The sequence below is a fragment of the Populus trichocarpa genome, chromosome 8 (genome assembly GCF_000002775.5).
Source record: "Populus trichocarpa isolate Nisqually-1 chromosome 8, P.trichocarpa_v4.1, whole genome shotgun sequence".
NCBI lineage: Eukaryota > Viridiplantae > Streptophyta > Magnoliopsida > Malpighiales > Salicaceae > Populus > Populus trichocarpa.
In genome coordinates, this window is record NC_037292.2 from 3277058 (window position 1) to 3298437 (window position 21380).

Below are 21380 nucleotides of genomic sequence, written 5' to 3' on the forward strand. Positions count from 1 at the left end.
TAACCTGTGATTGTACTGGGAGTAACGAATGTGGGTTCCATCCCACTTCACGTGAAGAATGAAGAACTTAGGCAAACCGACCAACTTCAACTGACCCTTATAAGCTTGGACCGCTCATGGTTCAATCTCCACCCGCTACATGTTAGGCCGCAATTTGGTAGCAAAATATACCAAGCCGTTAAAGGATACGTGTATATTGTCAAACTAGTATGTTCTCATGCTCTTCTTACATGGAAAAGATACATCTAACCCGGTTCCCTAAATCATTTGTTAATCGTCAGTCTCTAAAACCAACCAGCCGGCGAGCCATCTTGGTTGTTCAGCCCGCAACACAGCCATCTTAATCGTCAGGCTTTTTTTTTTATTATTATTATTATTATAGAATTCCTTTCTCATTTGCATCGACTTGCCTCAGAATTTTGGAAAGACTTTGCTTTGCGATTTTCAGCCACTCACTCCTATCTATTGCCGGGTATTTTTGATACTCTAATAATAATTGTTTTTTAAATTATTTTTTATATAAAAATACATTAAAATAATATATTTTTATTATTTTTTAAAATTTATTTTTAATATCAACAAATTAAAAAAATTAAATTTTTTTAATAAATTAATCTAAAGCAAAAAAAAAATATATTCCATTCTCGCAAAAACATACGGGCCTTCATGAATAGTCCACTTTCAGACTTGAAAGGAGATGTCCGAGCCAGGCTACTTTACCTATTCTTTCAAATAATTTCTCACATGGTACAGCCCAGTTGTTATTAGCCTTGAGAACATTGAGGGTGCTGGTTAGGCTCCAGGTTGATGTTGCTTTCTTTTTTTTCCTTTTAAAATCTTGAAGACATTGTCTATTTGGTTGAAATCCCTCTGAGAGCTTTTCCATGGAGCAACAAAGAGAGAACAGAAACATGTTGGTGTAGTGCTGATGAGGACGCTGTTGTGTTTCACTGTCGAGATTCGTTTGAATATCAGAAGCGCTCGCAATAGTACACTGGATCATAGGACCCAAAAACACAGAATAAAAATCTCATCCGTTGAATAAGAGCAGCGAGGAGAATAGGAGGCCTAATGTCATGCATGGTCTACAATCTGCGGAAAAAGTAATGGTGGATGGCATTTTAAATTTTCTATCTTAGAATTCAAACGAAAGGGGTCCGCACTGACATCCCTCCATTGTTATTCCAATGAGCTGCATAATTTACCACATGCTCTGTAAATATGATTCTAAATAATGAAACAAAAATCAAGAGAAAGGAAGACGAATCGAAAAATGTGCTCCTCAAACAGTACTGCCAACAGAAACCGCAGGGTTAGAAATGGCGTTCATTGTAATGGTGTATTCCGTAGTTTGTATGCCCTAACGTTGCCTAATCAAGTGTCAGAATAACTCGAGAGCAAAAATGCCAGGAAGATCGCAACAGTTCTCATAAATAAACTCCAAATGAAAAGTCTCAGCTGCAAATTTTCCACATTCTAGTCCTATATCCCATGGACATGAGCGCTAGCTCCCAGAGCATGTTGGGAATGCTTAATGGGTTCACCTTGGATCCTGGGATTTCAGTCCAGTTTACAGAAATCTCAATCACACGGATACCAAACCATTTGCATAGGAAAACCAACTCAACATCGAAGCACCATCTGCACAAAGTACATGATATATTGGTTCCTACAAGAAAGAATAAAAGCAAGCAGATTGCAAAAAGAAAGAAATGGTTGCCAAACACAACTACTAGTCTACTGAATTCATTTCCCGCCAACATAGTTTTGCATTTCACAATTGGTTTACATGAGAAACAACAATCCAACTTGTCTATTCTTTTGCATGTGTTCATTTTGATTCATTAATTATTTCAATCAAATGAATTTAAGTTTGAAGATCTAAACAAAAGTTTTGCAGGGCTTACATTTAAGAATGTTAGTGAGTTTTTTTTTTTAAGTTTAGCTAAAATTAAGCACTTGCCTATAAAAAATGTGTGTTTGGTATTGTGATAGCTTCTGCGGTTACGGTTTAAAAATGTGAGTTTTAAAAAAGCTACAAATGGTAGCTTTTCTTAACCAAGGTTTCAAGAGAGTTTGGGACAACTTTAGTATGTGTTGATTAACCAAATACTTAAATATATGATTGAAGTAAAACACAGGCAATACCACATAAACAAACAGAGCCTAAACAACATAAACTGTACAAGGAGCAATCAAAAGAAAAATCAATGTTGTTTTGAACTCTTCTGAGGTGCCTTGCTTAAGAATTAACCCGAAGTGGATCAACAGCTCAAAGGACACCGTTTAAGCATGAATTGGTGTGATATTATCACAAGCCTCCCCCCTCCCTCAAAACAAAACAATAAAAAAGATGACTTGCAATATGTGCCCATAGTCCTCCCCCCCCCCTCCCAGCCAGCCCCCTGAGTGGTGATGCTATGACAGTAGCCTCATTGTACAGCATGCTAAATGTATGGGTTAAATTGGAATTGTTAGATTTTTTTGGTACCCGTGCCCGGTGATACTTTCATAGAGTAAGGGGCAAGTAGCATGTGTAAATACAAATATCAGTATACTTTGTTTTTTCTAACGAATTTTACAAGCTAGGAAGAGAAGATAAAATCAATCAATATCTTTAGAACTGTTTATACTTGCCTCTTCAACCGGATGTTTGTGAAAAGCTTCCGGGCAGCGGCCCTAGTAAACATCTTAAAACCACACTGTAATGCATGAAAGGTCGCATCATGGAAAAAAAACAAAAAACAAAAAGAAAGCATATTCACCCCATTACAGTACATGAGCTTCAAGGCTTTAACTAAAGTTTCTAAAAAAGAGTCTATGCTAGTGTCAAACCAACAACCATAAGTGAGTGTGTGCTTGGGCGCATGCATGTGTATAAATATTGCAGAAATTTACCTGTGTGTCACGAATTCCAGAACCAGCAGTCAGGAGAACCACAAGATGAAAGCCTTTCATAAGAAAATTGCGGTACCATTTCCTCTGAGAAATGAAGGCAAGAAGATCAACTAAAGGCCAACATAAAATAAGGATGCTAAAGAAAAATAAAATGAATTAGTGAGAAAAATCAATCAGACTGAACTGTAGCCAAAGCCTTCTCCTCAAGGTGAGCACGGGAACCAAAGGCAGCAAGTGGGATATCAGATATTCTAAAACTTGAATCGCTAGATGTTGACTCTCCTAAACGGAACTCCTTTCTAGCAACTGCATGGATCTGATAGGCAAAGCATTAGCTGGTCTGAAGTGAAGTTATTGCAATAGTTATTTTCTTATAAAAAAAAAAGGAAGGAAAGAAATTTACAATGTTTTTACCCACTAAACTTAGCCGTAGCTAACACAAACCTGATTTTCTAGTTTCTCCAAGTCAGTAACCTTGGTTGCCCCATCGGCATCCAGCATTAGAAGTAGTTCACCACGTGAATGAAGCATGCCCTGTTTTACAATGCTTTCACATAGGTAAAAAGCTTCAATGAGTTGTTGTGAACATGGGAGAAAACATGGGACCTAACTGAATTAAAGATTACATAACTGCATCAAAGAACAGCTTAGATTATACTCACTTTTCTAATAGCTTCTCCTTTGCCATGGTTTCTACCAAGAAGGATAACCCTTACATTATCCACTGTGTATTTCTTTACGAAGTCAAAAGCTACTCGTTTTGTCGCATCAGCACTTCCATCATCAACAATCACCACCTGTTCAGAAACTCATTTATTTAGACAATGTAAAGATGAAGAAAATGCTAGGAACATAGCTCATCCTCGATAGTTCATAACAGTAATAACACAAGCGGCAGAGCATCAATCACTATACAGCTCTCAATTTGTAAATAGAACAGCATGCTAAACAAAAGGTTTTTAGCTTAATTAGTACACCTAAAATTTTGAGATACATTATAACCTATCATTCATCACTAGCTGTGGAAAAAAAAATGATCCAGCATATTTTAAGAGCAGAAGGTACCTCATAAGTAAATGACTTATCCTTTGCGGCGCGCTCTTGAAGATAACTACAAAGTGAAAACACAGACAACATTAAAATCCCAATAGCTTAGTTCTATTGCAAATAGTTATTGATCCAATTAATCACTTTATGGTATCACTACTAGGAAACTGTATTCCTCATATCTCCAATCCTTATTTTCTCATATACCATAATAAAACAAGATCACACAAAAAATGGGTTGAGAAAAAAAAAATTGAACATTCTTTTGGATGGTAAGTTGCTGACCAATGAGAGCATATTGCACAAGCAGATCCATGATTTACAAGTGAGTTTCCCTATCACTGTGTTCTCATTTAATTATTGTATTTGTCTAAGTCTACGTCATTTTTGTTCATTGCATTTTGCATATCAGGCAATGAGAATGCTTAAACAGTTTTCTTTTTTAAACGGAAATGCAATGTACCTAAAATGCTACAACACTCCAAGCCTCTTCTTGCTCAATACAAACTCCAAAATTAAAAAGCAACACCACTATAATACACTACAATTAATTTGGTTAAACCTACTTGATGGTTTCATCAAGAGCTCCCGGAAGCCTATGCTCTTCATTAAACGCAGGAATAACCAAAGATATATATTTCTCGGCAGGATCATGGATATGGGGACATGGAACCTGTTTTAAGAAAAAAATAAATGTAAGATTCACTTAAAACCTCCTCTATATTTCATTAAATAGCACTGCACATGTGCTGCCATCATATAATACTGATCTAATTATAATAATCACACCACTTCCTCTTCAAAATACCAATTTTTCTGCAAGTACACCTGATTCTCAGTGAAATGTTAGTAATAAAAATCAAAGCCGAGCGAACCCAAAACCATAATTCGATTCAAGTCAAAAGGTTATGTTTTGATCTTTCTTGAGTAACCTAACCAGAAAAGCTTCCTGTTTGAACAATTCTAAAGTTAAAACCAATCTAGACAATGAAAAATCACTAAAAAAAAGCTCTCGATAAACAGCTGTATCGGGTCTCAATTACCGATTTGTATCATTAAATTCACAGAAAAGGTAGAATATTTACGCCTTCAAATGCCGTAGCTTCACTAAGAAAGGGCATATGGTTAATAACATTCGGCTTTATCAAGTTCACTACTTCCTATATTAAAAATTAAAAAAATTCCCTAAATTAGGCGAAATCTTAAAGTAAAGGAAGCATCATCGTCATGATTTTACCTGTTTCAAGGAATTCGGATCCTCGAAGAAAGCAGGAGCATCAACATGCCTAAAGAAAAAATAAACACAGATTATATATGAATCTTAAAAAAGACATTTAAATTATTACGGAAGGAATTGAAAGAATAGAAGAGAAGAGAAGAGAAGGTACGTGTTGTTGTGTCTTCTTCTATAAGCTTCAGATACGACTGCAGTAAGCAAGAACGAAGCTATAATGAAAACTAAGGCTACCAAGAGTTCTGCAATCGTCCATAGAAATCCCATTCTGTTTTACGTTATTTTGTTTCTTGCTTCTCTCTTAAGCCCCTCCTACTTAGACAGATATATTTTGGTTTTTTTTACTTGTATGTAGTATTTATTCATAATTAGTACCATCTTAACAGCAAGCCCGTCTAGCTCAGTTGGTAGAGCGCAAGGCTCTTAACCTTGTGGTCGTGGGTTCGAGCCCCACGGTGGGCGTTTGTGTGTTTTTTCGCTTCGAAACTGGCCCAAAACTTCTTTATCTTTTGCCGCTGAATAGCTCTGCCAATCAAATCATATGGTTTTTCTAACATCTTATTGGTTTTTTATATGGAGAATAAATTTCTTTCTTCATAGGGTAAGGCTCAATGCTAACCATATACCCATGAATTAATATATTTTTAAAAAATGGAAAAAAAACATTCAACCGCTATTCAAATTCAAAAAAATGAGATGATAGTGTTGGAAATCAACTCAGTTTCAACAATTTAGCAAGCATGTAAAAAATGAAATGAACACTTTGTTGAATTCAAGGTATAAGAAAAAATAAATTCAAGTGTTAAATCATCAAAATAATTTACAAATTTGAGAATCATAATATAAAGAATAAAAGTTTAAGAATATTTTTTTTCAAAATTATATTTTAAAACATCAATGCGTTCGTTAAATAAGCAAATTTCAATGAATGCTTGGTTAAAATCTTAGAACACTCAGTTACGTTTTTAATCGAATGTCTAGTTCTAAAATTGAGTTTTTCATTTTTTTTGTCCAAAAGTTTAGTTTTATATATATATATAAGTATTCGTTACATTTTTTGAATAAAAAAATCAATTATTAATCACTCAACGTTATAAATATAGGTCTTTCGATTATTTTGAAACAATTTTCTTTCCACTTTTCTCCATTTTACATAAAAAATCGACAAGTTTTTTGAAATGTTATTAGATTATTTTTTATTTTATTTTACTAGACTATTGAAATCTTTGTATTAATTTTGAAATTATGTTTACCTTAACTCAATAACCTCTAGTTTTATCAGGAGGACAGAAAGCACTTTAAATATAATGTTATTTACTTGCTCGAAACACGGAAACCATCTTCAACTTCTCAGCACATTTTCTCGAGAACTCGGGCACAATGTTTGAGGAGAGTGAAGCGTAAGTCAAAATGTCTGGAATTAAATCATGTTTTGGTGCATGCAGTTCTGTCAAATTTAGTGCAATGTCAATTCTGGAGAACCTTTTCAATTCATGCATTTTATTTAGATGGAAGTCAAGCCCTATAATTGATCCTAGGCACAAAAGATCCTAGTGTTTGTTGTTGGACTGAAGACATGTCGGTGGTTTAATTGTCTAGCAAACTTGCGAATCACTTCTTCAAACTGTTTGAAGGCTTGTATATTAAGATCCCTTTGGAAAGCCAACCGTAATGAAACATTTGCAAGTGTTGCTGTAAACACATCTGAGATGGTGGTATTCCTCGGATTAAGAAAAAGAAAAAGTGAAAAACCAAGCATTTAGCATCTCCTAGGAGGCAAGTATCATAGTGTGTTTTCAGGTATCGCCTGCTTTTGCAAGTTGCTTTTATCTTCAAGAAAGAAGAAAGACAACATAAAGATGCCACCCCATCCCATCCCCGACATAAGTACACTGGAAACCTTTGAATATATACACATCGATTCACCAGTACACTATTTAAATCTGATTCTTTTCTTTTTGGGTTCTTTAGTTTCATAGAAACTAATTGGAAGGACATTTTAATTACTGTAGTTTCGACAGATACCATGTGACAGCCAATGATATACCTGTGATCAAACAGCAGAGAGAGTACTTGAGTCCAATACACTCCTCTGTGCAGTACTCATGCCACGCTTGTCTACATGGAATTAAACTGTGCATAGATTAGCAATGGTGTATTATTGTTGTATATTCAGGAGCAGAAGGAATGAGACTTCCATGATTCATGTGAAAAGGGATGGGTTGGAGGTGGGCCTTCCCATGGCATGATTAAAGCCATAAGAAGGAATGTGAAAAAGGAAGAGGATTTTCTTTTCTTCCCCTACTTTTGTAGACCATAAAGCTTTGGTAGAGGTGGAGAGGTTGGCCCTTGACCTGCTCTCTCTCTTTCTATCATGCCCCATGGCTTCTTTTTTTTTCTTGACCCAAATATATCATCTCCGTATCCTTATCATCACACCCATAAAACAACAAACTCTTCGGTCACCATGTGTATTAGCCTTTTGTTAGTGCTTGTGTTATGCAATGCTCGTAGAAGAGCCTTTTGGATTTCAAGAAAATTTTGACATTATGGTAAAATGACAAAATGTGAAGGTAGTTAAATATTGGCACTGGAACAGTAAGTTCTAACTTCAAGAACAATTGAAGGACTGCAAGTATCACTTCGACATTTGGGTTCTCGGGTTGGATCTAAGTTCTTACAAATTGATCTTGAACACAATTTACAAGAAAAGACTGTTGAGTCTTTGGAGAGGGGAAATTTTGGATTGACTGAGGCTGCCACGCTGCTGCGATGCTGATGACAATTACATGTATAGCTATGGATTGGCATGATTCATCTGTAATCCGCGGCTCAGTGCAGTTTCTGTGGGACAAATAATAAAAATTTCCCCCGAGAAAAGATATGATAAGGATCAAGAAGATAATTAAAAGCTGAACGTAACATTGATCATTCTTTTGTTATGTTGGTAAGAAGTTGGTTGCTGTTTTTATTTATTTACTCACAGTTTTCTTGTAATTGTCACTAATGTTTATCACCAAACACTTGCAAAGAAGCACTCAAGAAAAAACTAGAACACTGCAGCACTATTGCCTGCAAAGAATATTCTTCGACAATAATTTTCTTGACTATATTGTTACCATAAATTTATGAAAGACAACAGAAATGGTAGAAGGAAATGAATAAATAATGATTTTGTACACAAATATTCCTTCAAGATAAGATCACAAGAATATAACAGCATTACTCCCATTTGTAATGTCGCTACCTCCCTTTCGGAATTGCCAGTTAACTGCGCCACTGCATGTCAAACTGGTGAATAAACTTGCAAATGGAAGACATTGAATTCAGCACGAAATAAACTCCGATTTATTTATTTATTTATTAGACTAAAATAAAGTCCTTTTGTTAATTAGAAGAAAAGGAAAAATAAAAATAAACATAAGCAAGATCCCCCACAAATAAACCAATTCCCTCGTCATTAAGGATAATAAGTACTAAAATCAACAAAAGAAAGGGCCTAAAACGAGAAAAAGAAGGGCAAAAATAAGCATGCCTAGTGAGCCATGGCGACCTGGGGTGATGCATAGTTGATGCTTCTTTGGTGAGGCATGGCAAGCATAGCAGTGTGATCCAAGAAATCATTGAGTGCAACCACGGACTGTAATATAATCTTTAAATCATCTGCACAAGAGAATCCCATGTTTCCTACACGCCTCACTGCATAGACATAAAAAGTAATGCATCCTTTTCTGAACTTAAATCTTGCCATTTCACAACCATTCAGGCCTCTGATAAGTTTCTTGTTTACTTCTCCAAGTGGTATCTCTGGCGGCCATATTCTGTCGACAGCCAACCTCATGGACTCGGATTCGAAGACAAATAACAGTACTTTGGATTTCTTGGTACCAAGACCAAGTGTTAAGGTATGCCAAGCATGGTGTGCTAAGATGGTGAAGTTTGTAGGCAGAAAAGCTGTTGTTGAAGGGAAAGGGGTCTTATTGTTGTCGCTGTTCTTATTTGTTGGTGGATACGAGAGGACTTTTAGAAGCTCGAGTGGCCTTGCTCGCCGGATTGTGAAAGATTTTACAATGAACTGGCCTCCAAAACGAAGACCCTTCACTTCTGAGCTAGGTTTGAAAGAAAAATCTGATGATGGTTTGGTGGTTTGATCATTTGGGTGTTGGTGTTTCTGCTTCTTATGGTGTTTCTTCTTCTCTTTGTCTTCCATGGGGGGTGTGATTTTTCGGAGGAGGGGGGTGCTTTTGTTGTATGTGATGGCCAACCAATCTAAAACTTTTTAAGTTATGCTATATAGTATAATTTTTTTCTCCGTCTGGGTTTTATTTTTTATTTAAGAGATTACGACAGTCAAGATGAGGGTACCCCTGTACCTAAATTAGCCATCTATATTTGGAATAAATTATAAATTACTTTCTCTGGTTTTGTAAAATGAATTAAATAATTTCTTTTATTTTAAAAATAATTAATTAATCATTTAACTGGTATTGACCATATTTAATTTAATATATTTTTAAATATCCTCTTTTGTATTCATTTTCGCTCTCCCGTTTGTTTTATTCCTTTCTTTAATTTTAAAACACAAAAGAAAAATTGAAAAATAAAACAGAACAGGTCAAGAGGATCAGGTTATAAATAGATTTAAAAATACAAGGTCCAATTAATTATTTTTAAAGCTAGAGGAATTATTTAAATCATTTGGCAAAACAATAAGGATTAATTTTAAAATCAACTCCTATTTTATGCTATCATTATCAATGTCTGCTATGTATGTCACTCCTCCATTAAAGATTAATTAGGTTTATTTTAGATGAATCACATAAGTTTGATTATCCTATTATTGCGTGTTATTATATTTTAATATTTTGAGGTGTCATTGCAAAGGGTTATTCAGTCTGATCCATAAAATAAAATAAAATAAAAAAGGTGTCAAATGCCCTTTATCTTCATCACATTATTCCGATCATGATGCTTTCATTTTAGGTGTAAAGTGGGGTAGATATTATTTTTAAAGTATTTTTTATATATAAATATATTAAAATAATATTTTTATTATTTTTAAAATTTTATTTTTGGTATTAGTATATAAAAATAATCTAAAAATATAAAAAAAAATTAAAAGTTTTATGAAAAATAGATTGAATCACAGGCATATTTTTTTTCTCGACTTTTTTGCTTATTTGCGCGTCTTTATTTACATGATGCCTCCCATGGTAGCACAAATAAATGCAAGGAATGGACAAGTAATGTACGCATAATTAAATAGCAGAGCAGGTATATTAATAACATTTTGCTGTCACGATCTGCTAGCGGAGATTTTCACAGCTTTTTAGACCGTAACATTGCTCAATAACATCCACCACAAGCACCCATTTGCCAGACCCAGCATTTCTACTGATTTCATGAGAGCACAACATGTGCCACCAGAAGATCTAGGGTTAGAGGTGATAATTTTTTCCAAATTGGGTTCAAAAGCTCACTAACAGAGGGCTTAGGACCACACTTCGGCAACCCCTTACTGGAAACGAACCCAATAAAAAAGATAACATGTTCCTGGGATCATAATTACACCCACTTGCTTAATTCCTTCCGTTTGACTCTCTAGCTACAATTCTATCTACTTACGCGTATTTTAATATACTTGGAATACTGGACTAACGTTAGGCAATGTGTGGCTATTTGAATGCACTAAAAGACAAGCTTACAGACACTCCTGTTGTTGAAATTACACTCAACAGAACTCCATCCAGTTCACAGCAACAACAACAATGGTTAGATCAACCAGAGGCTGTAACTGGACCCATTAACAATAGTTTGGTGGAAGTTGTTCAGATATATATATATATAAGAAATGGTTGCCTTTTGTCTTTGTGTTTGAGAGAGAGAGAGAGAGAGTTTACCTCATTCTTGACATCTCATTATAAGTCTTCCCGTTAAAGTTGTTTCCTTCCAAAGGCACCGTCGCCTTTAATCATTTCACGGGAAAGAGATTCCGGTCCAGACTAGAGGTGCTGAGAGAAGACCAGCTAAAAGCAATAACTCTTGCAATAAGGGCCACCACCCCATGGGCCTAACCAAAAGATGCTGCCAGGGTTTCAATCATGGTTGTCAGGTCTGGCTAAGAGCTCAGTTACCACATTGTTGGTCAGCTACTCATGCATCACTGAGTTAGTAAAAAAATACTGTTGTTTTGGAAAAAAAATTACCACATTGTTGGTCAGCTACTCATGCATCACTGAGTTAATAAAAAAATACTGTTGTTTTGGAAAAAAATTAACAAAAAAAAAATTCTAGAATTGATTCGGTTTGGTCTCACTTTTTCATCTGATTAAGTCAACATTGACCAATCAAATTTAATTAAATTTAATAAGGTCAATATTTAAAATAATTAGAAAAAATAAAAACCAGCTTGAGTCATGTTTTACATATCAACAAGTCATTTTTCTATGGTTTAAATATCATGCGTCCTTGATGAATTCAAAGTCATCCTTTTGTGTCATAAAATGAATCTTGCCATTATGAACAAATTCTAAATTTTTTTTAAAAAAAAACGTGATTTATCCGTCATAAATGTGGCTGAGTGTCTTTTGATAATTGATGTTGTAATAACAATTATTTTTTAAAGTATTTTTTATTTAGAAATATATTAAAATAATATATATTTTTTATTTTTAAAAATTATTTTTAATATGAGCATATCAAAATGATCTAAAAATACTAAAAAAATATTAATTTGAAGGAAATAAAAAATTATTTTTTCAAAAAAATATTTTAAAATGTAAAAACAAATATTACCTCAGTTTGCAAAGTCACGAGGATCAATTAATTAGTACCGCACCAAATAAATTGTTCGAACCCAGGTTTTCAAAAACTGTTGCATCAATTGCATGTACTACAGTTGAAAGATAAGTAGGCGAACCCTAAATTCCAACAAGATTAGCTGAGTTTCATAAGATGGTGTGTGAAGTTCCAGATGAAAGTGTTCTCCTTGTCAAGATTAAATACATATTTAATTGATAGTGAGATTTGAAGTCGGGGATCAATTAACTTCTTGTTTTAAACTGCGACAAGCACTACAATGGCAATCGATAATAATCATTCTAGATACTAATTCGATCCATCATTATGTGTTTGAATGATGGGATCTGGAAAAAAACAAAACAAAAAAAAAAACAGCTTTTACCTTTCCTTTTATTTTGGACGTGGTCACAATCGGAGGAGGACATAATAATCAAAGAAATTATATCGATATTGGTAACCACTGTATCAAGCATCGACATCAATGAATTACGATACAGATTAGAGGAAAAAACATAATTAATTAGAACAAACGGAATGGGTTAATGGAGGTTCCTGGTTCTGGTTATAGCAGAACGACAAAAACAGGTTGGTTGTTTCTTTCAGGGGGTTGTTAGTTTTGCATGATTAGTGTCGTGTTTCCCTTTCTCGAGAACTTCCTTGATTTCTAATCTTGCTTTTGCAGATTTTTATGCTATTTACAGTAAACTTAGGAGACGCTTAAATCAGAATTAATGATGCAACTAACACCGCAACGGATGCAAGGTAGATAGTCCAACAACTGGTAAATCAATTATTTGGAGATTGATCCTCAAGACTCAACTTTTAAGTACCGGTGTCTTCCAAGTGCAAGCTTTGATAAAGTTTTTCTCAGGAAATTTTCTATTACACGCTTGAAGAACCAGCCACCACCTATAAGCAAACGAAATGTCGGCATCTCTCAGAGGATAGAGCTCCGATGTTCATTCAGGCCCATATCATCTTACAAGAGCCCAGGTGTGTGTTCAGAGAAGGCTTCAGCCTTAGTTAAAAGGGCCGCGTGATGACGGTGGCCTGTGGCTCTCCAGACTGGGCCTCTAGTCCTCCACAATCATCCTCGTAGAAGAAGGGAAATTTCTTATGGTAACGAAACGAAACAAAACAAGAGGAAGAGAGAAAAAACAGGGTGAAGCTCTGCTATTGAAGGCTACAAAAGTGCTCAACAGCATAGAACTTTGATTTTATTTATGAAAATGAGTGAACAATAATGTTTAGGGCACCACTGACATCATAAACATTAATGTATAAGCGCAGCTAATAAAATTACATCTGTCATTCCTCGACTTTATAACTATACTTTCAGGGCTGCTGTGCAGATGGAAGCGTCCCTTGCCACGGGCTAAATCCCTTTACAGATAGCAGATGTTTAAAGCAATAAAGAATGGATGGTACAGGCAAATAAAATGCCAAATGTTTCGCTGTTTTTTTCTTTTTTATTGGTTAGTGATCCTTCCTGCATTGCTAGTGGTCAGCTACACTCCCAAATTATTACTCAATTGTATTTACAAGTGCCGTGACCTGCGTGCAAAGAGAAGGCAGAAGAAAGAATATATTAACAAACAAAATTCATTTCACAATAATTTCTCTTCAATCAAATATGACTTCGTATATATTTATATATAGGTTGGTGGGAAGTTTCAGATTAAATTTACGAAATCCCAACCATCTTTTAGATTCTAGGTCTAGTTAACTTGAAGTTGATCAGTGGGATTTATCAGTTAAAGAAAAAAAATAAAGAGAACTCATAATTTTATAGACTTACTTGGGTCAGAGGTGGTGAGGACAGCGGTTTGAGAGAAATCACAATTGAAATCATTGCTACCATGGGATTGATAGTAAGAGTTCATGATATATGATGCATGGGACCTGATATTGTTTGGACTGAAACAGGCACCGCCAGCTTGAATAGGCTTGCAATCCATACCCTGGCTGCACACATAGTCTATGTTTGCTTGTAAGGCTTTATCAGTAGCGTCAGCTTTTGGAACGCACCATTTCTTGCTTTTTGTAGGTGATGGTGGTGTTGGTCTACTGGACTGCATAACAAGTAATAAGAAGAAGAAAATTAATCAACAATATGCTATAGCGAGAATTTGGCTTTCTGCAAGGACTTTAGAGAGGATCTGTCTGCTAGCTAGAATGTGCATGTGATAAACTGAATACCTCAGGTTGTTGACAGTAGTAATTTAATGTTAATATTACAGGATCTGCTTAATATGTTAATTAATTTTGCTTTGTTGTCCCAGGACAGAAATTGAATCAAGAAAAGAATCAGAATAAAGAGAGACAAATCGAAGGAAAAAGGAGAAAAGTTGAAGATTATTTAGATCTCTCCAAAATTCAAATTTTGTTGAAAATGATATGAAAGTTTTAGATTAAACTATCATAATGCCGGAAATATGTATTCATAATTTCATATGCAAATAATTTCGTTTTCAATGTTCATCCCAAAAGAATACACTTAATTTATCAGGTGTTATCTACTATTATCCATTAAAAAAATGCGAAAAGTTTGACATATTTCATACCTGTCCATTGCGCATAATCCCAACATCATAAACCGGGGTAAATTCTGGCCTAAACAAACCCCAATTCCTCTCTGCTGTTGAGCCGGGTTTAAGATTCTCATTGAACAAAGAAAAGACATATGTCTGGAACCGTCGTTTAGGCATTAACGGAGTCCCGTTCCCTGAAGTGACAACCTTAATCATGTTCTTGTTATACGAGACTGCATTCTCCACGGTACACATGGGCTGGTTCGGGTCTCCAAGTGAGGGCCAACCGGACTCGGCGACGACAATGTCCAAGTCACCATAACCCATTGCTTTTATTGCCGAATAAACCGCGTCCATCATTGCAACGAACATGTTCGTGTAGGTAATGTTGGTGTTAGTGTCGTGGACACCGCGGTTAGGCTTGAAGAGGATGTAGTTTTCCATGCTCGGAGAGTAGCTAAAATAAGGATACGGGTTAACCATGAGAGGGGATTTGGTTTGACGTAGAAATTGGAGCATGGGAGCAAATATGACCCTGTCATAGCCAGGCCTTATCCGGGCAGCGCTTGGTTGCACAGAATTGTGCAAAATTCCAAGGGTGTGGGGAGTTGAGACCTGCGTAAATTTACGAAAAATCAATACTTGAAAACTAATTTCAAAGTCGTTGTTCAAATCCAAATGTTTATTGATATTTAAAAATAAATGAGGATGCATTCAACACGAAATTGTTGAATAAGAACTTAAAATCAATGTGTATAAATTCATTTGACATGGTATATTTTAAAAAACAAATTGGCAATAAAAGGAACATTTTTTTCCTTACTTAATGATAATTAAATCTTATTTGATTTGTATAGTACTTGAAGCTATAGCTTATATTTAATGATATCTATCTTGAACTTTCTAAAATTATTTTTATGATCAATTCATTTAAATGAGCGCAAATCATGAACTAAATCTATTTGAAGGGGGGGAAAAGGAAAAAATTACCGATTTATTACCATATCAAAAAGAAGATCGACTTTTTTTTTTTTATGAAAGCCGTTCATGTGACAATAGAAAGAAGAAATCATCCTACCTGAACATCTTTGATTCCAGCATGAACAAGAGCCTGATGCAAGGACTTCATGCAGGGAACGAGACGAGAAATCCACTCTTTATTACCAGTAAACAAGATTTCATTGCCAACAGCGATGAGTTTAATCCTTGTTTGCGGATAATATGGCTTGATATTGTTTGCAACCCATTGGCTGGCGGCATTTACATCGACGAGAGCAGGAATATCACCATTACCTACAGTGACAGTCACGGTGATGTTCGAATTGGCAAAAGCGCGAAGAATATCAGGATTGGTGTCAAAGATTTTGATGCTATCGATAGTTGTTTGTGTTTTGAGGAAGCTAGCCACCTGAGATGGTGACGGAAGATTGTTGGCTAGGGTACCATAATTGACACCGATCGCAAAGGCTGTGGTGGAAAAGTGGAGGAGGGTGGAGATGATGAGAAGGGCGGTAGTGATGGATGTGGTGGTGATAGTGGCCATGTGATCAAGGCTCTTTTTTTTTGGAGATATGAAAGAGATGTCGGAAACTTTGTGGATTTATAAATAAATAAAGAACGTGACAACTACTTAGAGAGTAGATGCAGAACCAGTTAATTAATCCAAAGAGAAGTGGTGAAATATATAGGAAGAGCCAGCTGGAATTGGCGTTAAATGTTTTGACTTTTTACGATGAAGAGACGGAATTCTGGAATGGAAGATATTGATTTGGATATTTCCTTTTTAGAGGTAAATTTAGGCCGAATGGTCCATTGGAATGGTGGTGAAGCAAGATATTGCTATGAAGAAGAAGCCGTGTTGCAAATCCACACGAAAGAAATGCCTTGGGAAGTGGAGGGTATCATGGGAGACTTGTATCATGGATGTGTGAACTGCTGGTCATGAAATGATGCTTCGACTGTGTCGATGTCAAACGTGGCGGTTGGACACGGTTGGCCCTGTTCTATTAGCTGAAATGGAGGCAGATTTATTTTTATTTTTATTGTCCTTTTGCAGTGTGAAGTGTGAACATGACCAGTCGAATCGACTGCCTTCGTTTTGGAACACGACTTCCATTGAGAAAGATTATCTCTTTCTTTATATTTATTGGCGTGAACGCGTGACGCGTACACGGTTTTGTAAATGAGCCCACGCGCCCCCCAAAAAAAAAAATAATAACATCAAGAATCAAGATCCTTAATTTGCTCCAGCTAATCAATTTATTTGATTCTTTTGTCAGACATCTTTTGCCTTTTCTTTTTATCTTTTAAGCCCACGGAGATGAATGTAGGTGGCCTGGCCAGTGGCCACCACCACCTTCTTTCTTTTTCATTTCTTTAAGCCGAAGTTTTCATATTTTTGTTTCTGAACTGGAATTGTCCAAAAAAGCTGAACAGCAAGTGCCATAGCCACAAATGAAGAACACTCTCAGCAATAACATGGCTTGCAAGAAGAACAGTAGGGTGTTTCAAATAAGCTGAAATGTCGTGCGATTAGATTTCAAATCTATGTTCTTACAACAAACAGGTACATAAATTACTTTTTAATTGAAGCACTAATTTTAATTAATTAGTTAGATACGGAGCCATTCGACATTCGATCTCAGACGAATCTGCATGTGCCGTGACCTGTACACAAACACAAGACCAAATATTAGACAACGAAAATAGTTTCCTCTTATCGAAGTACCAATTCTACTAATATTTCTCGAGATACGAACTTGCAATTCTATAAAAAAAAAACAGCATATTTAATCTATTAATTAAGCTTAACGAATCGAGTAAAACACATTTCACTTACCTGGGTTGACAGCAGTTAGGACACCGGTGTTGGAGAAATCACAATTGAAAGCTTGGCGACCGTGGGTTTGGTAAAAAAAGTTCATCACATACGAAGCATGAGATCTCACATTGTTAGGATCAAAGCAGGCACCACCAGGTTGAATAGGCTTGCAATCCACACCCTGGCTGCATGCATAGTCTATGTTTGCTTGCAAAGCTTGATCACTAACGCCAGGTTTTGGCACACACCACTGCTTCCCTGGGGTTGGTCTGGGCCTCTGCCTTCCACCACCGCGACCACTGCCTCTCTACATAACGCATTGGATAATAGAATTTTAAACTTAAGCTCGAACATTATTGAAAACCAAATCAAGCACCTCTAGTAAAAAGAAAAAATGAATTCTGCAGATCATAACATACCTGCCCATTGCGCAAAATGCCAGCATCGTAAATTGGGCTAAAATCAGGCCTAAACAGCCCCCAGTTTCTTTCAGCGGTCGGGCCGGGTTTGAGATTCTCATTGAACAACGAGAAAAGATAAGTCTCAAACCGCCGGTTTGGCATCAAAGGTGTGCCTTTCCCTTGTCTAGCACGTCTAACCAAATTCCCATTGAACCAAGCAGCATTCTCCATGCTACAAGCTGGTTGACCAGGGTCACAAACCGAGGGCCAACCTGTCTCGCCCACTACAATGCCCACATCACCATAGCCCAATTTTCTCATTGCTGAATAAGTAGCATCCAACATTGCATCATACATGTTAGTGTATGTAATGCCAGTGTATCTATCATGCACACCTCTGTTGCGCTTGAAAAGAGCATAGTTTGCCATTTTTGGAGAGTAGCCAAAATAAGGGTACGGGTTAACCATGAAGGGTGATTTGGTTTCCCTTAAAAATTGGAGCATGGGTGCAAATATGGCTCGGTCGAAGCCACGCCTGAACTGGCCGGCACTTGGTGGCTCGGAGATTGAGAGTATGCCAAGAGAATGAGGTGTTGTGACCTGTGAAAAATTGGGAGAGAAAAAAAAGGTTAAGGTCCATTATTCTTAATTACATTTCAAGAGTATTAATAAACTACATATCTTTGGATTATCATTTACTATTTTTATCATAAGAAACCTAAAAAAAAGGGAAATCTTCTAATGTAATTAAGAATAGTAATACCTGAACATTTCTGATTCCAGCGAGAAGAAGAGCCTTGTGAATGGTCCGCATGGCAGGCACGAGATTAGAAATCCAAGGCTTATTAGCAGTGGCCATAATTTCATTACCAACAACAATCCTATTAATCCTTGTCTGTGGATGGAACGGTGCAATATTGGCAGCAACCCATCCGCGGGCGCTATTTAAATTGGCAAGGGAAGGAATATCACCATTGCCAACCGTGACCGTCACAGTAATGCCAGTATTGGCAAAGGCATTGAGAATGTCATGGTTTGTGTCAAAGATTTTGATGCTGTCAATGATCGTTTGAGTTTTGATAAAGTTGGCAACCTGGGAGGGTGGGGGAAGGTTGTTGCCTAGGGTCCCGTAGTTAACACCAATGGCAAATGTGGTAGTGAAGAGGTGGAGGAGGGTGGAGACGAGGAGGAGGAGGCGGCGGTGGTGGGAAAGGTTCGTTTTTGCGACCATAGCTAGCTACCAATTGTTCTTTTTCCTGATTTTTTTTTTTGTTGGATTTGGATGGAAGGTGCGATGGTGGAATTTATGAAGATTAGATAAGAGATTGACTGGACAGATGGGAAGCGCTGTTAAAAGATAGAGATGAAACCGGCTCCGTGATTTCTGTTTTGTGGCTTGATAAACCAGCTGGGGACCAGAGCAAACCACCTAGCGAAAGTTGACTCTTTTGACCCTCGTCGAGTACCAATAGACGGAAATCATTTTGAAATAGCACTTTGACATTACCAAACATATACAGATACATTATCCTGTCTTCCTCTAAGACTCTGTATTGTCCTGGACTGGACATGGATAAAAATACCATCTTTGTCTAGAAATCAAGAAATTGTTGAGTAATGTCTGTCAAGTAAACATTTTATTCTAAAAATTAAGTTTTCAGGGAGGCTCTATGAATTATTTTATATTATTATTTAACAATAAATAAAAATAATTTCAAACAAAATATACACAAGTTTATTATTATCTTTTGTTTAATTTTAAAACTAATTATAAAAAATTAAAATAATAATATTTAAATTCATTATCATGTTACGAAAATAATAAAGTTATTAAGCTCAAACATCTTTTATTTTTGTAATTTTCTCAATGCGGCCCTTTATCAATTGATTTTCTTAATATAATCATTTTACTTGTTCTATGTTATTTAAACAAGCCCTGCTATTCAAATTTAGATGTTAAATGTCGAGCCTACTCACTTTTGATTTTCTTCTAATCCAATATTAAGTTAGTTCAAATTGCCTTAAATTTCATGTTAAGTGAGTATTATTGCAACAATCAACAGTAGTCTATAGCCTAATTCAAATTGTCATAAAATTCATGTAGAGCCTGCAATCATTTTAACATTGGATTAAGTTAATGTTTGAAAATGTGATTGTACTTGTGTTTTTTAAAAAAATTAATTTATTTTATGAGTTTTGAATCGTTTTAATTTTGATTTGTTGATTTTAAAATAATTTTTAAAAAATAAAAAATATATTATTTTAATATAAAAAATACTTTAAAAAATAATAACAACTAAATACCCGAACAGAACTTAAAAGAAAACAAAACTTAGTTAAGTGATGAAAAACGAGTCTTACCTGTCACGCCAGCTCAACATCTAACAACTAAACTTGGAAGGAAAGACTTCGTTAAGTGATGGGAAATAAAAAGTCATAAAAAGAAAAATAATTGATAAAGGGCCACAGTAGTAAATTTATTAAAGTAGTGGGAATTGTGAGCTTATTAACCCGATAACAACGAGGCATAAAGATGTCCTCTATATATATATATATATATATATATATAATTATATATGTCCATAAATGGAAAAGGAAAACAATTGCATCCATAATTATTACAGGATCTAAGTAGGCCCGACAACAAAATCCATCTGGATTTTCTTTTTGTAGCTCGTATTTTGTTTTGAATGTTTTGCATTAAAAATGTTTTTAATATTTTTTTAAAAAATTTAGTTTTAAATTATTATTTTTTATTGTTTTGATTGGTAAATATTAAAAATAAAAAATTATTATTAAAAAAATTATTATTAAAAAAAATTATTATAATACATTCTAATTTAAAATTATTTTGAAAAGAAGAATAATATTTCGGAGGCATAATAAATATTATTTTTAAAATATTTTTTATTTTAAAACATATCAAAATAATATTTTTGATATTAATATTTCAGAACAATTCAAAATTATAAAAAAATTAAATTTTTAAAAATATTTATTAAACACAAAAACAAAACTACTCTAAATTTTTTAAGTAGCTTAGTTTTGCACTGTACCACTTTTACATCTACTTAATTATTTACAATTAACCTTTGCTTAATTGTACTAAAACTCACAATTCGAATTAATTTGTTTGCACTCTATTAAAATTAATAATTAATTTGCCCAACTCTACCACCTACATATTAATCAAATGCTTCGTGCTGTTTATTTTGTTTCTAATTTTAGACTATTTTTATAGTTAAAAAATATCAATTTATTTTTTGCTTAATATTAAAATTAACCATAACGATTTTTCTGTTGCTTTTTTTTTTAATCTTGAGCTTAGCTTATGATCTTTCCTATGGATTTATTATGTTTTGAGGGGGTCTGTGTGTTTTACACGCGATGACGGTGTTGTATAATTGCATCTGGGATTCCTGGACAAGCTACATCATGTGATTTTATTACAAATAAGTCTTGACCTTTGCCTGGATAATAATTGAGGAGAAAATGATAGCAATAATTTAATACAGAAATTAATAGATTTTAATTTTTGAAACTCATCATATGTATGGACAGGTGAGAACTGTTCAAGTCTCTCTATAAATAGTTGTTTAGCCTTAAAAAAAGAAAAAAAAATGTTCTGAAACAGCAATTAATGGTTT

At 35.0% G+C, this 21380-nt stretch overlaps 4 protein-coding genes and 1 non-coding gene across 8 annotated transcripts; 1 reads left to right on the top strand and 4 right to left on the bottom strand.

The window, feature by feature from the left end:
- Positions 1 to 1260: 1260 nt before the first annotated feature.
- On the bottom strand, positions 1261 to 5491 carry LOC7487956 (uncharacterized). 4 transcript variants are annotated; one of them, XM_024606422.2, is made up of 10 exons: positions 5334 to 5491; positions 5183 to 5231; positions 4512 to 4618; positions 3964 to 4009; positions 3615 to 3695; positions 3343 to 3432; positions 3083 to 3214; positions 2899 to 2982; positions 2638 to 2702; positions 1261 to 1641 (listed from the first exon to the last, which is right to left on the bottom strand). In XM_024606422.2, exons 1-10 carry the CDS (start codon positions 5444 to 5446, stop codon positions 1455 to 1457), a joined length of 954 nt encoding a protein of 317 aa, XP_024462190.2. In that variant the 5' UTR covers positions 5447 to 5491; the 3' UTR covers positions 1261 to 1454. The 4 variants fall into 4 exon arrangements, with proteins under 4 accessions (XP_024462190.2, XP_002312095.2, XP_024462192.2 ...); XM_002312059.4 differs by having other exon boundaries at positions 3561 to 3695; XM_024606424.2 differs by lacking the exon at positions 2638 to 2702 and having other exon boundaries at positions 3561 to 3695.
- A 77-nt stretch (positions 5492 to 5568) lies between these two features.
- TRNAK-CUU (transfer RNA lysine (anticodon CUU)) lies at positions 5569 to 5641 on the top strand. Its single transcript has one exon. It is a non-coding gene; the product is annotated as a tRNA-Lys (tRNA).
- A 2863-nt stretch (positions 5642 to 8504) lies between these two features.
- On the bottom strand, positions 8505 to 9462 carry LOC7487957 (uncharacterized). Its single transcript, XM_002312060.4, has one exon. The coding sequence runs from the start codon at positions 9387 to 9389 to the stop codon at positions 8715 to 8717; it is 675 nt and encodes a 224-aa protein (XP_002312096.1). The 5' UTR covers positions 9390 to 9462; the 3' UTR covers positions 8505 to 8714.
- A 3669-nt stretch (positions 9463 to 13131) lies between these two features.
- On the bottom strand, positions 13132 to 16425 carry LOC7487958 (glucan endo-1,3-beta-glucosidase). Its single transcript, XM_002312061.4, has 4 exons — positions 15590 to 16425; positions 14545 to 15126; positions 13779 to 14052; positions 13132 to 13534 (listed from the first exon to the last, which is right to left on the bottom strand). Exons 1-4 carry the CDS (start codon positions 16052 to 16054, stop codon positions 13509 to 13511), a joined length of 1347 nt encoding a protein of 448 aa, XP_002312097.1. The 5' UTR covers positions 16055 to 16425; the 3' UTR covers positions 13132 to 13508.
- A 598-nt stretch (positions 16426 to 17023) lies between these two features.
- Positions 17024 to 19212, bottom strand: LOC7487959 (glucan endo-1,3-beta-glucosidase). The gene is made up of 4 exons (XM_002312062.4): positions 18497 to 19212; positions 17752 to 18333; positions 17351 to 17639; positions 17024 to 17178 (listed from the first exon to the last, which is right to left on the bottom strand). Exons 1-4 carry the CDS (start codon positions 18962 to 18964, stop codon positions 17153 to 17155), a joined length of 1365 nt encoding a protein of 454 aa, XP_002312098.1. The 5' UTR covers positions 18965 to 19212; the 3' UTR covers positions 17024 to 17152.
- Between the last annotated feature and the right edge of the window lie 2168 nt (positions 19213 to 21380).